Here is a 14,899-nt window from a genome sequence, read left to right as displayed (position 1 = left end):
AAAAAAATTAAGGACGGGAGGTGGCGGGGATGGTCTCATTATGTTGCCCAGACTGGTCTCGAACTCCTGCGATCCCCCCGCCTCAGCTTCCTAAAGTGTTGGGAATGCAGGCGGGCACCACCGCGCCCGACCGCGTTTGTCATTTTTTTATCGAGGAACAAACTTGGAGCTCTTGACCTAGGCCCCTCGCTTGTTTTATCTGCCTCTGGTATTTAGCCAAGTCCAACACCAAGTAGACACCCAAACTACTTCCGCAGGTCAGACCGATGAATGGCGTTTCTCCTTAGGTTTCCATGTTGATTCGGGCCAAAGAGGCGCGCTTACAGGCCAGGCCTTCCCGCAGGGGTCCCCGGGAAAGTTCCTGTCGCCGCGCCCCGTAGCCCCGCCCCCGCGCGTAGGGGCATTTCCGGGTCCGGGCCGAGCGGGCGCACGCGCGGGAGCGGGACTCGGCGGCATGGCGGGCTCCGGAGCCGGTGTGCGTTGCTCCCTGCTGCGGCTGCAGGAGACCTTGTCCGCCGCGGACCGCTGCGGTGCTGCCCTGGCCGGTCATCAACTGATCCGCGGCCTGGGGCAGGAATGCGTCCTGAGCAGCAGCTCCGCGGTGCTGGGTGGGTACCGGCCCGAGCTGGGCCGCGGGTGGGTCCTGGCTTCCCGAGTCGTTCGGGAGCCGGGCAGCCCGGCGCTTCTCTCTGTGTTTAGATGACGGTATTTTGAAGTACAGCAATTAGATTCTTGGGGGAATTTCTGTGCATGTGTATAAAGTGATTTGTCATACTGCTTTTTACCCCCTAGTATTAGAGGAAAGATATTTTAAAGCCAAAGTTGGTGAAAACGACCCCTAATATGGCAATCATTGCTATGCAGAGTGGGGGGCAGGGCAAGAGAAATAATTTTTTTTTTTTTGAGACGGAGTCTCGCTCTGTCGCCCAGGCTAGAGTGAAGTGGCGCGATCTCGGCTCACTGCAACCTCCGCCTCCCGGGTTCAAGCTATTCTCCTGCCTCAGCCCCCCGAGTAGCTGGGATTACAGGCGCGCGCCACCACGCCCGGCTAATTTTTTTGTATTTTTATTAGAGATGGGGTTTCACCATGTTGGTCAGGCTGGTCTCGAACTCCTGACCTCGTGATCCACCCGCCTCGGCCTCCCAAAGTGCTGGGATTACAGACGTGAGCCACCAGGCCCGGCCAAGAGAAAGTATTTTTTTTCACCTGAATCTCGTCTAATCCCACCAGTATATTTTCCAAACCCCTCTATTTGCCGTTCCTACTTTGAGAAAAATTGAAATGTAATTGAAGTTATGTTCTTTTAACTCTTTAGCAATGCCTGGGTGGGAACTTTTTCCCCTTTGTAGTAAAAGTGCCTCTTTTTAGCATTTTAAATATTCAAATATTTAATTGTGTGGAAACTCCTGTATTCCTTCTTTAAAACACGAGTATGCAGACCTTGATGTTGTGCCCTATTAAAAGGTGAGATTTTCTTCCGGAGGGTCTAGTAGTGAATATGGTGTAGGAATAACTTAAAACAGTTTAAACAAGATGCTATATGTGGCATGGTGCGGTGGCTCATGCCTGTAATCCCAGCACTTTGGGAGGCTGTGGCAGGTGGATCACCTGAGGTCAGGAGATGGAGACCAACCTGACCAGTATGGTGAAACCTTGTCTCTACTAAAAATACAAGAATTAACTGGGCATGGTGGTGAGCGCCTGTAGTCCCAGCTATTTGGGAGGCTGAGACAGGAGAATGTCTTGAACCCAGGAGAAGGAGATTGCAGTGAGCCGAGATTGTGCCACTGCACTCCAGCCTGGGCGACAGAGCAAGACTCCGTCTCAAAAAAAAAAAAAAGATGCTGTATACATGTATCCTATATGTACTCTATCTGTTGTCAAGAATATATTAACGATGGGGAAATATGAAACAAAAAACTAACATTGCGTGATTACTTTCTGTTCTCAGGGTTTCAAATTTAGAATTCATTTTTGTTCGTTTAGTAACTTGTTTCTAAAGCACTTCCAAGTTTACCTTCCATTTATGACATGTCTCCTTTCGCTTGAGAGATTGCAGGGGAAGTGTATTAGTTCCTTATTGCTGCTGTAACAATTACCACAAGCTTAGTGGTTTAAAACAGCACAGGTCTGTTACTCTTACAGTTCCCACTGTAACGGGGATTCTGTGAGTCAGAATCCCACACAGGTCTCACCAAGCTAGAACCAAAGTACCAGGCAGGGCTGCTTTCTTTCTGAAGGCTCTTGGGGGAGGATCCATTGCCTTATTCATTCAGGTTATATAGGTTTGAGGTCCCTGACTGACATTCCATACTTCTTAAAGCTGTCCCCTTTCCTTGGATCGTAGCTCCCTTCCCTCGGTCTTCAAGGCCAGCAACAGCATGTCAAGTCCCCCTAACTAGAGGTTTGGAATCTCCCGCTTTCCCAACTTCCTGTCTCTCTGACCCACTCTTCTTCATCTCCTTACTTTAAGGGCCTGTGTGATTACATTGGGCTATCTGGATAATCCAGTATGATCTTCCCATTTTAAGGTCAGCTGATTAGCTACCTTAATTCCATCTGCAAGCTCAATTTCCTTTTGCTGTATACATTTAACATATTCACAAGATGTGACCCCAGGGATTGGGTTGCAGGCATCTTTGGGGCCATTATTTTGCATACTGCATCCCTGTGGAACATTGTCTAGAATTTTCTGCTTTGTTTTAATACAGCAACCTTGGGTTAGTGTTTTATATTTATAAGGCTGCCTTGAAAACCGTTGCAACCTTGGCCAGGCGCAGTGGCTCACGCCTGTAATCACAGCACTTTGGGAGGCCGAGGCAGGCAGATCACGAGGTCAGGAGATCGAGACCATCTTGGCTAACACGGTGAAACCTCGTCTCTACTAAAAATACAAAAAAAAACAATTAGCCGGGCGTGGTGGTGGGCACCTTTAGTCCCAGTTACTTGGGAGGCTGAGATAGGAGAATGGCGTGAACCCGGGAGGCGGAGGTTGCAGTGAGCCAAGATCGCGCCACTGCACCCTAGCCTGGGCTACAGAGCGAGACTCCATCTCAAAAAAAATAATAAGAAAAGAAAATCATTGCAACTCCTTTAGGAGTGGTTTACATGATGCTCTTGGCACTCTCTTAACTTGCTTACTTATTTTTTTGAACAGCATTACAGACATCTTTAGTTTTTTCCAGAGATTTTGGTTTGCTTGTATTTGTCCGGAAGTCACTCAACAGTATTGAAGTAAGTTGACAATTTTGGTTTTGCTTTTCTTGTATATTCCTGGAGTGATTCCTCTTACCCATATTTACAATATGTATCTCTTTCATTACAGTTTCGTGAATGTAGAGAAGAAATCCTAAAGTTTTTATGTATTTTCTTAGAAAAAATGGGCCAGAAGATCGCGCCTTACTCTGTTGAAATTAAGGTAAGAATTAAAAAACATACCTTATTACATTATATATCAATGTCTGTTTTAACTTATGGTGTGAGGAACTTGGATTTTTATTTTAAAGATAAAACATTTTCCTTTCTCATTGAGGAATTTGCTTATTTCTGCTTCATTGTGTTACAAATGAAGTGGGCTCTTCATTAGTTCTTTTTTTTTTGAGATGGAGTTTTGCTCTTGTTGCCCATTAGTTATTTAGATTTAGTAAGCTAAGGACTTTGTCAGAGAAACTACTTCGATAATTTTTTTAATAACTATCTTAATAATTTTTTTTCCTGAGGAGGTGGCAGTGGCACCCTGTACTCCCTGGGGCCCTGACGGCCTCTTGATAACTTCACTGCAGCCTGGGTGACAAGAGCGAAACTCCATCTCAAAAAAAAAATAATAATTTTTATTTTGTGTTTTTTTATTTTTATTGTTTATTTGTTCTTATTTTGTGAGACAGGGTTTTGCTGTCATCCAGGCTGGAGTACAGTGGTGCGATCATGGCTCACCGCAGCCTCCATCTCGTGGGCTCAGGTGATTCTCACACCTCAGCCTCCCAAGTTGCTGGGACCACAGGATGTGCCACTATGCCCAGCTAATTTTTGTATTTTTTTTTTTTTTTTGTAGAGACAGGGTTTCGCCTTGTTGCCTAGGCTGGTCTTGAACTCCTGGGCTCAAGTGATCTTCCTGTCTCCGCCTCCCAAATTGCTTACAGGTATGAACCACACTGTAATCCTCAAAGGGATTACAGGCTTGAACCACAGAGTCCGGTGAATACTTTCAGGCTGGAGTGCAGTGGCACAATCTTGGCTCACTGCAACCTCCGTCTCCTGGGTTCAAGCGATTCTCCTCCCTCAGCCTCCTGAGTAGCTGGGATTACAGGTGTGCGCCACCGTGCCTGGCTAATTTTCATATTTTTAGTAGAGATAGGGTTTCATCATGCTGGGCAGGCTGGTCTCGAACGCGTGACCTCAGGTGATCACCTACCTCTGCCTCCCAAAGTGTTGGGATTATAGGCATGAGCCACCATGCTCGGCCTAATATTATATTTTCCACAGCTAAATACTGAATTTTGGTATTGCTCCTCTTGGAGAAGTAGTTTCAGGTATTGCTGAGTCTTAATTTTTATATCTTATTGATGATTTTGGTTTTTTTTTTTTTAAACCTAGAATACTTGTACCAGTGTTTATACAAAAGATAGAGCTGCTAAATGTAAAATTCCAGCCCTGGACCTTCTTATTAAGGTAATTATGTTTCTTAAGTACACGTATTTTACATTAAACATAACTTTTAAAAAAAAGTCAGAGTTTTGAGTTGTGTTTTGGGTGATGTGTTTGGGGAAGGATAGGATCTAATCACATTGATGTATGGGTAAGATGCACATTTTCCAACCATCACCTGACAATACCCTGGCTTTTTGTTCTCAGACTCTCTGGGTAGTAAAAGAAGAATTCTGAGTTGTGAGGAGAATGAAGGAGGAAAATGACTAAGGAATTTATTGCTCTTTCATTTATCCCCTTACTGGCTTTGACAAAACCTAATGCTATTAGGAATTGCTGAAAGATCACCTTGTATCTCTGAGGTTTTTCCTAAAACCTTAGCAATGGGAAAGAGTTCATATGTTTGCTTTTTTTTCTTTTTTTGAGACAGAGTCTTGTTTTGTCATCCAGGCTGGAGTGCAGTGGCACAATCTCGGCTCACTGCAACTTCTGTCTCCCAGGTTCAAGCGATTCTCCTGCCACAGCCCCCCGAGTAGCTGGGATTACAGGCATGTGCCACCATGCCTGGCTAATTTTTGTATTTTTAGTAGAGACGGGGTTTCACTATGCTGGTCACGCTGGTCTCGAACTCCTGACCTCGTAATCCTCCTGCTTCGGCCTCCCAAAGTGCTGGGATTACAGGCGTGAGCCACCGCGTCTGGCGGGAATCGGTTGATACGTTGCAGTTAAGTGGTTGTTGGGGTCACTGTGACCTGTTTCTGTTTTTTTTTGTATTTGTATTTTAGAATTCCTTTGTTTCTGGTTGGTCCTTGGTTTTGTAGGCTTCCGGGAGAAAGGTTCTAGTCATGTTGTTGGTTTCTTGGGAAGATAACAAGCCTAGAGCATTCTTCCCCTGATGTTCTTCCACCATACCCATCTCAACCTCTAATTCCCAGATAAGCTGGGTGGATGTGAATCCTGTGAGACCAAGTGTAAATCCTTGAGACACACCTAATTCTGAACCTTTGCTGTGTACAGATGCACTGAGATAGAGGAATCCCTTTATTTCCCTCTTTAGAGAGAATGCTAATTTGTATTGTTTTTTTTACTTGATTCCCACACTATATTGATGTACTAATTTGTATTCTTGTAGTTACTTCAGACTTTTAGAAGTTCTAGACTCATGGATGAATTTAAAATTGGAGAATTATTTAGTAAATTCTATGGAGAACTTGCATTGAAAAAAAAAATACCAGATACAGGTGAGATGCATTTACATGTTATTTTCAAATAGTTTAGCAAATTAATATTAACAGATTATTAGCGTAAGACTTAGGTTTTCTCTACCAAGGTCTTATTTTGCAGTCGAATCCTTTTTGCTGAAAATAAACCAAAATGGAACCAAACAAAAACATGTGAAGACCTCCCTTCATAAAAATGTTAATTTTTACAAAATTATTCCTTTAAATAGAAAACTTACAAGACATGTCAAATATGATTAATACATTTGCATAAAACTTAGGAAGGAATGCAGTCCTAAAAGCTTTATATTTTGTGTGTCTTACTGTAAAATCAATTTTGAACTTTATTTTATTTTCTTCATACATTTTGGTTAGTTTAACTTATTTAAATGTAATTTGAGGCCTTCACTTGTCTAAAATTTTCTTTTCAGTTTTAGAAAAAGTATATGAGCTCCTAGGATTATTGGGTGAAGTTCATCCTAGTGAGATGATAAATAATGCAGAAAACCTGTTCCGCGCTTTTCTGGGTGAACTTAAGACCCAGGTATGATGAACTTTATGACATTCTGCTTCCATAGATGTGGTTGTGTTTTTCTCTTGTAATGACATCTTCTTAAATCTTTTCTTTTAGATGACATCAGCAGTAAGAGAGCCCAAACTACCTGTTCTGGCAGGATGTCTGAAGGGGTTGTCCTCACTTCTGTGCAACTTCACTAAGTCCATGGAAGAAGGTATTGCTTGGCTTCACTTGATTTTCTTTATTCAAATACTGTAAGTCTAACCAGCAATGCCTGATTATTTCTTTGAACTCTTAACCAATCCTGAATTTACATACAGTAGTGAGAAATAATCTAGAGGGACCTGTGGGCCCTCCCGAGTTCCCCTGATGATGACATCTTTCCCAACTACAGCACAACAGCAAGGTCGGCGTTAACATTGATGTTGTCCACTGAGCTTTGTCAGATCTCACCAGTTTAACGTGCACACATTTGTGTATGTGTATTTAGTTCTGTGCAGTTGTTTAAAATTTTATTTATTTTTTTTGAGACAGAATCTTGCTCTGTTGCCCGGGCTGGAGTGCAGTGGTACTTTCTTGGCTCACTGCAACCTCTGCTTCCCAGGTTCAAGCAGTTTTTCACTTCAGCCTCCTGAATAGCTGGGACTGTAGGCACGTACCACCACACGTGGCAAATTTCTTTCTTTTTTTTTTGAGACGGAGTCTTGCTCCGTTGCCCAGGGTGGAGTGCAGTGGCTCGATCTCAGGTCACTGCAGCCTCTGCCTCCTTGGTTCAAGTGATTCTCCTGCCTCAGCCTCCCGAGTACCTGGGATTACAGGCGCTTGCCACTAAACAGCAAATTTTTTTTGTATTTCTAGTAGAGATGGGGTTTCACCATGTTGGCCAGGCTGGTTTTGAACTCCTGACCTCAAGTGATCTGCCTGCCTTGGCCTCCCAAAGTGCTGGGATTACAGGCGTGAGCCACCGCGCCCGACCTAATTTTTGTATTTTTAGTAGAGATGGGGTTTCACCATGTTGGCCAGGCTGTTCTCAAACTCATGGGCTCTAGTGATCCGCCTGCCTCTGCTTCCGAAAGTTCTGGGATTACAGGCGTGAGCCATTGCACCTGGTCCTTTTTAATTCTTTTTTTTTTGTTTAAATAATTGAGACAGGGTATCATTATGTTGCCCAGGCTGGTCTTGAACTCCTGGGCTCAAGTAATCTGCCCACCTTGATCTCCCAAAGTGCTGGGATTATAGGCATGAGCCACCACACCCAGCGAGTTTTGTGTAATTCTGTCACGTGTATGTACCATTGTAGTCAAGGTATTGAACAGATTGATTAGCACAAGGGTCCCATGTGCTACTGACTTAGAGCCATAGTTAACCTCTTCCCCCATCTTGGCCACCTAATAACCATTCATCTGTCTCCATCTGTGGTTTCGTCATTTCAAAAAGTTACACAGATGAACTCATGGTATGTAGCTTTTCCTGTGTGGCTTATTTCACTTAGCATAGTGTCTTTCAGGTTCGTCCATATCCTGATGTGTCAGCATTGTCTTTTTTTTGAAGGCTGAATCATATTCCTGTGTGTATTTACTGCATTTTGTTGATTCATTCATCCATGTATGGGCACTTGGTTTGCCTCTACTTACTGGTTATTCTCAGTAGTGTTGCCATGATCATTGTTGTACAGAAATCTGTTGGCAGTCCCTGCTTTTGATTCTTTTGGATATATACTTAGAATTGTGATTGGGTCGTATGGTAACCTTAGTTTTAATTTTCTGAGGAATTGTCATACTGTTTTTCACAGTAGCTGCAGCGTTTTACATTCCCACCAGCAGTGCGCAAGGGTTGCAGCTTCTGCACATCCTTACTGACTTGTCATTTTCTGTGTTTCTGGTAGTAGACATCCTAATGCCTAATGGTTGTGAAGGGATGTCTCGTGGTTTTGATTTGCGTTTCCCTGATGATGAATGATGTTGGTTGTGCATCTTTTCATGTACTCGCCATTTGTGTGTCTTTAGAGAAATGTCTATTCAGATCTTTTGCCCATTTTTTAGGTTAACTGGTTTGTTTGATTTTTTGTTGAGTTGTAGATATCATTTTCTTTCTTTCTTTCTTTTTTTGGAGACAGGGTCTTGCTCTGTCACCCAGGCTGGAGTGCAGTGGCTCAAACGTGGCTCACTGCGGCCTCAACTTCTTGGGCTCAAGGGAACCTCCCACATTAGCCTCCCAAGTAGCTAGGACCACAGGTGTATACCTGATATTAAAAAATGTTTTGTAGAGACAGGGTCTTGCCTTGTTGCCCAGGCTGGTTTCTAGCTCCTGGGCTCAAGTGATCCTCCTGCCTTGGCTCCCCAAAGTACTAGGGTTACAGGTGTGAGCCACTGTGCCTAGCCAGATACCAGTTTCTTAACAGATACATGATATATGAGTTGCAAATATTTTCTGTCTCCCTTTTTCTTTTCTTTTTTTTTCTGAGACAGGGTCTCTCACTCTGTTGCCCAGGCTGGAGTGCAGTGATGCGAGCATGGCTCTCTGCCTGCCTCCACCTCCTGGGCTCAAGTGATCCTCCTACCTCTGCCTCCCAAGTAGCTGGGACCACAGGCATGTGCCACCACAGATGGGTAATTTTTGTACTTTTTGAAGAGACATGGTTTCTCCATGTTGTCCAGGCTGGTCTCCAACCAAGAGATCTGCCCACCTTGGCCTCCCAAAGTGCTGGGATTACAGGTGTGAGCCGCTGCACCTGGCCCTTCTCTCATTTTTTGAGTTGCCTTTTCACTGTGTTGGTTATGTCCTTTGGTACAGAAAAATCCCTTATTTTGCTGAAGTTCAGTTTTTTAATTTTTTTAAGAGATGGGGTCTCCCCATCTCTTAAATGGCTACTCACAGCCATTTTAAATGGCTACAAAAGTACAGTGGCTACTCACAGATGCAATCATGGCTCACTGCAGTCTTGAACTCCTGACTCAAGCAGTTCTCCTACCTCAGCATGAAAAATAGCTGAGACTATAGGCACCACCATGCCTGGCTCCTTTTATATTTTGCAGAGATGGAGTCTCGCAGTGTTGCCCAGGCTGGTATTGAACTCCTCTCATCAAGTGATCCTCCCACCTCAGTCTCCAAAGCATTGGGATTATAGGCATGACCTGCCACGCCTGGCCAATGAAATTCTTTTCTTTTTTTTGAAAAGACAAATATAACTTTTTATCCTAAAATAATCTTTTTTTTTTTTGGAGTCTCGCTCTATCACCCAGGCTGGAGTGCAGTGGCATGATTTCCGCTCACTGCAAGCTCTGCCTTCTGGGTTCACGCCATTCTCCTGCCTGAGCCTCCCGAGTAGCTGGGACTACAGGCACCCACCACCACGCCCAGCTAATTTTGTTTTTGTATTTTTAGTAGAGACGGGGTTTTACCATGTTAGCCAGGATGGTCTCGTTCTCCTCACCTTGTGATCTGCCCGCCTCGGCCTCCCAAAGTGCTGGGATTACAGGTGTGAGCCACTGCACCTGGCCGATCCTAAAATAATCTTAAGGGGGGGAAAAGCTCCTTTGCTCTTTCTTATCACTTTCTTTTTTTTTTTTTTTTGAGACAGTGTCACTCTTGTCACCCAGCCTGGAGTGCAATGGCACGATCTTGGCTCACTGCAACCTCTGCCTCCTGGGTTCAAGCCTTTCGCCTGCCTCAGCCTCCCAAGTAGCTGGGATTACAGGCGTGTGCCACCATGCTCAGCTGATTTTTGTATTTTTAGTAGAGATGGGGTTTCACCATGTTAGCCAGGCTGGTCTCCCAACTCCTGACCTGAGGTGATCCACCTGCCTCAGCCTCCCAAAGTGCTGGGATTACAAGGCATGAGCCACCACCCCTGGCCTCCTTATCACTTTATCTTCAAGTAATTACCAAATGTTTGTACCTACTCTGTTTTTCTTCCATTAGGTTGAAACTTACAAAATTGCTTATATCCAATGATTTTTTTTAACCTATGTAGGCAGCAGTTTCATTTTAAGCTAATATTTCCACCCATGCCTTCTTCTTGCTTATCAAGATTGTTAGAGTAGCCCTGTGTAATTTTCCTTCCTGTCTTCTTTCTCCTCTCTCCTGTATCCTGTGGCTCCCACTTCCTCAGCTTCTTTTCAACCATCACCCCTCTTAGGAAGCATTTATGATTCCCCTGAGGTGAGCACTTCCTCTGGCCTCTGTACTCCCCTCTGTGACAGCACTTACGGTCATATTTTAAGTTTGTTAGGTCGTATGTTTAATTCTCTCCTTTGACCCTGTTGGCAGGTGATGTTGCTTATTTGTCTTTATGTTTACTTGGCTTATAAATCAGCACTCAGTGAACATATATAGTGGAAGGAAAATAGTAGCACTTAGTGCTCATTTATTGTGTGTTAAGGACTATTCTAGACAAGTTGCAAGGCAAGTTCTTGTAATGACTCTGCATGGCAGGTAAAATGTCTCTGTTGTATAGATTAGTAAACTGCAACTCAGACAGGTTAAGTAACTTGCCCCAGGTTACACAGTGACTAGTGTGGTTAGGAGAATAATGGCCACGAGGGTGTCCCATTCTAATCCCTGTTATGTTGCATGGCATAGGGGAATTAAGGTTGCTAATCACCTGACCTTGAACTGGAGAGATGATCCTGGATCATCCCCATGGGCTTGGTGTGATCACAGGGTCCTTAAATGTGGAAGAGGGAGGCACAGAGGAGGTCAGAGGAAGGGGATCTGGAAGGCGGCAGGAGCCAAGGCATGGGGGTGCCTCTCGAGGCTGGAGAAGTGAGAAAAGCGTTCTCCCCTAGAGCCTCTTGGAAGGAGCACAGCCCTGCTGATGCCTTAAATTTAGCTCAATATGAGAGCCATTTCAGACTTCTCACCTCTAGAACTATAGGTAATAAATCTGCATTGTTTTAAACTATTAAGTTTGTGGTAAGTTGTTATGGCAACACTAGAAAACTAATATAGCTAACAAATGGCAAGTCTGGGATTTATGCCTTGGTCTGAGGCTAAAATTTATACTTTTTTTGTGATGCCATGATCATGTGACTTCAAGCACTAAATACTAATTCATTCGTACATATATATAAGGCACCCAGGGCCGGGCGCGGTGCCTCACACCTGTAATCCCAGCACTTTGGGAGGCTGAGGTGGGCGGATCACCTGAGGCCAGGAGTTCGAGACCAGCCTGACCAACATGGAGAAACCCCATCTCTACTAAAAAATACAAAAAATTAGCCGGGCGTGGTGGTGCATGCCTGTAATCCCAGCTACTCAGGAGGCTGAGGCAGGAGAATCACTGGAACCCGGGAGGCGGAGGTTGCGGTGAGCCGAGATCGCACCATTGCACTCCAGCCTGGGCGACAAGAACAAAACTCTGTCTTAAAAAAAAAAGAAAAAAATAATAAGGCACCCAGGAATACAGACTGTATGAATGAGTTATAAAAATAATTATAAGGCCAGGCAAGGTGGCTCCCGCCTGTAATCCCAGCACTTTGGGAGGCTGAGGTGGGCAGATCACAAGGTCAAGAGATTGAGACCATCCTGGCCAACATGGTGAAATCCCGTCTCTACTAAAAATACAAAAATTGGCTGGGCATGGTGGCACATGCCTGTAGTCTTGAACCCGGGAGGCGGAGGCTGCAGTGACCCGAGATCGCGCCACTGCCCTCCAGCCTGGCAGCAGAGCAAGACTCCGTCTCAAAAAAAATTTTTTTTAAATATATATATATATACACACGTGTGTGTGTGTACATATATATGTAAATGTATTTTTTTTGAGACAGGCTCTCACTTTGTTATCCAGGCTGTACTGCAGTGCTGTGATATGGGCTCACTGCATCCTCAACCTCCTGGGCTCAAATGATGCTCCCACCGTGGCCCTCCCCAAGTAGCTGGGGATTATAGGTGCATGCCACCATGCCCTGCTAATTTTTATTTTATTTTTCTTTTTAAGACTTGAGTCTTGCCCTGTCACCTAGGCTGGAGTGCAATGGCGTGATCTTGGCTCACTGTAACCTCTGCCTCCCGAGTTCAAGTGATTCTTGTGCCTGAGCCTCCCAAGTAGCGGGATTATAGGTGCGCAATGCCATGCCCAGCTAATTTTTGTGTTTTTGGTAGAGACGGGGTTTCACCATGTTGCCCAGGATGGTCTTGAACCCCTGGGCTCAAGCAATCCACCTGCCTTGGCCTCCAAAGTGCCGGGATTACAGGCGTGAGCCACTGTACCCGGCCCCAACTAATTTTTGTATTTTTTGTAGAGATGGGGTTTCCTCATGTCGGCCAGGCTTGTCTTGAACTCCTGAGCTGAAGCAATCCACCCGCCTCACCCTCCCAAAGGTGCTCAGATTACAGGCTTGAGGCACTGTGCCTGGCCATGGTTGCCATCTATCTAAAGAGTGCTGAACTTGGTGTTAAACCAATGATTAAATCACCAAGTTCCTACCATCATGAGCTCAGTCTAGTGGAGGAGACAGATGAACAAATAAAGCAGCTCTGCTGATTTTGGGGTTCAGCAATGCCCAGAGGTGGGGTGTAGTGAAGAGGAATGCCAGAATTTGGAGAGATGGAGCACACGACCCACTGGTACTTTCTGAGGAGGTAATGCAGAAGTCGTGGTCAGAAGGAGGAGAGGGAGACAGCTGGGGAAGTGCTGGGAAGAGCAGTCATTCCAGGCAGCAGCTGCTCAGCACCCGGCCCCATGCTCGGCTAGTCTCTGGCCCTGGGCTTAGCCTGCGTGCAGTGGTCCGAGGGTCCACAAGAGCTGGTGTGTCAAGAGTGTGGAGGTACACAAAGTGGGCCAGGGTGAGATGGGAAGGACACAGGGTTGTTGTTTGACGGTTTTCTGAGCTGGGATCTCATTCCAGATGGAATGGGAGCCAGAGCTTTTCAAAAAGGAGTGGATGTGGGCCAAGAGATGTTTCACAGGGGTCTGCCTGACTGCTGTTGGGTGTGGGATGTGAGTTAGTGTAGGATTGAGAGACTGTGAGTGAGGAACTGAGGGCTGTGCACTGACTCCTAAGCTGAATGGGATGGGAGAGACCAGGTTTTTTGTAGAAACCTGGCCTTTTGTGTTGGATGTGTTTAACTGGAGACACTTAGGAAGCATCCAGGCTTAGATGTCAGGTGTGCAGTTGTGCGTGTAACACAGGATCTTGCAGCAGAAATCAGACTTCAGGCTATACATTTGGAGGTCTTCATCACGTAGGTAGTATTTAAAGGTAGGGGTGTGAGCAAGATGAGGGGGGGTGAGAGTGCAGAGACCAGGCTGGGGGGGGGGTCTCAGGAGATTGCTGAGGAGGCGGTGCAGGGCTGCCTCGCATCCGGTGGAGTCTGGGGAGGAGGAGGAACTGGCAGTAAGTGGTGGGTTTAGCTCCACGAGAACCGCATCCATTGAACATTGGAGAAATGGGATCTCTAGAGTGAAGAGCGGGAGGAAGTGGAGGCCATTTGTAGAAAACACGCTAGACAAATCTTGTAATGGAAGAGAGCAAAGAAAATGGGCTGTGGCTCATGGGAGATGTGGGGGTAAGAGAGGGTTTTTTTTTGAGGCAGAGTCTTGTTGGAGTGCAGTGGCACGATCTTGGCTCACTGCAGCCTCTGCCTCCCGGGTTGAAGCAATTCTCATGCCTCAGCCTACCGAGTAGCTGGGATTACAGGTGTGCGCCACCACACCCAGCTAATTTTTCCTATTTTTAGTAGAGGTGGGGTTTCACTGTGTTGGCCAGGCCGGTCTCGAACTCCTGACCTCAGGTGATCTGCCCACCTTGGCCTCCCAAAGTGCTGGCATTACAGGTGTGAGCCACTGCACCTGGCCAAGAGAGGGTTTAAAAAGTAGAAGCAGGCCGGGCGCGATGGCTCACACCTGTAATCTCAGCACTTTGGGAGGCTGAGGCGGGTGTATCACAAGGTCAGGAGTTCAAGACCAGCTTGGCCAAGATAGTGAAACCCCATCTCTACTAAAAATACAAAAAAATTAGCCAGGCGTGGTGGCAGGCACCTGTAATCCCAGCTACTCGGGAGGCTGAGACAGGAGAATAGCTTGAACCTGGGAGGTGGAGGTTGTGGTGAGCTGAGATCGTGCCACTGCATTCCAGCCTGGGTGATAGAGTGAAACTCGGTCTCAAAAAAAAAAAAAAAAGAAAAGATAGAATTTTCACACCCGTGTTCCTAGCAGCAAATCCATAGTGAGCCAAAGGGCCAGAACCACCCAAGTGTTCATCCAGGGATGAATGGATAAACAAAATGTGGCATGTAGACACAATGGAGCATTATTTAGACTTAAAAAGGCAGGGAAGTCTGACACATGCTGCAGCATGGATGAACCTTGCAGACAGGATGCTAAGTAGAATAAGCCAGCCACGAAAGGCAAACAATGTATGGTTTCACTCACACGAGGTACTTAGAATAGTCAGATTCACAGAGACAAAGTAAAATAGAGGTTACTGGGGCTGGGGGAGGGGAAATGGGAGTTAGTGTTTGATGGGCACCCTTCTGTTAATGATGGTGAAAACATTTTGGGTATAGACAATGGTG

General features: G+C 45.5%; 1 protein-coding gene across 4 annotated transcripts in view; it reads left to right on the top strand.

The window, feature by feature from the left end:
- The first annotated feature begins 397 nt into the window (after positions 1 to 397).
- The window catches only part of PRKDC (protein kinase, DNA-activated, catalytic subunit), a 180,925-nt gene continuing 166,423 nt past the window's right edge, over positions 398 to 14,899 (top strand). For all 4 annotated transcript variants that reach the window (XM_024251029.3, XM_024251026.3, XM_024251027.3 and 1 more), the window contains exons 1-7: positions 398 to 608; positions 3,159 to 3,235; positions 3,327 to 3,419; positions 4,595 to 4,669; positions 5,778 to 5,886; positions 6,297 to 6,409; positions 6,497 to 6,596. In XM_024251029.3, the coding sequence (XP_024106797.2) occupies positions 455 to 608; positions 3,159 to 3,235; positions 3,327 to 3,419; positions 4,595 to 4,669; positions 5,778 to 5,886; positions 6,297 to 6,409; positions 6,497 to 6,596 (721 nt within the window). In that variant the 5' untranslated portion in view covers positions 398 to 454. The remainder of the gene's footprint in view (positions 609 to 3,158; positions 3,236 to 3,326; positions 3,420 to 4,594; positions 4,670 to 5,777; positions 5,887 to 6,296; positions 6,410 to 6,496; positions 6,597 to 14,899) is intronic.

Source organism: Pongo abelii, chromosome 7 (genome assembly GCF_028885655.2).
Source record: "Pongo abelii isolate AG06213 chromosome 7, NHGRI_mPonAbe1-v2.0_pri, whole genome shotgun sequence".
NCBI classification, from domain to species: Eukaryota; Metazoa; Chordata; class Mammalia; order Primates; family Hominidae; genus Pongo; species Pongo abelii.
This window is presented reverse-complemented; position numbering and strand designations above follow the sequence as displayed.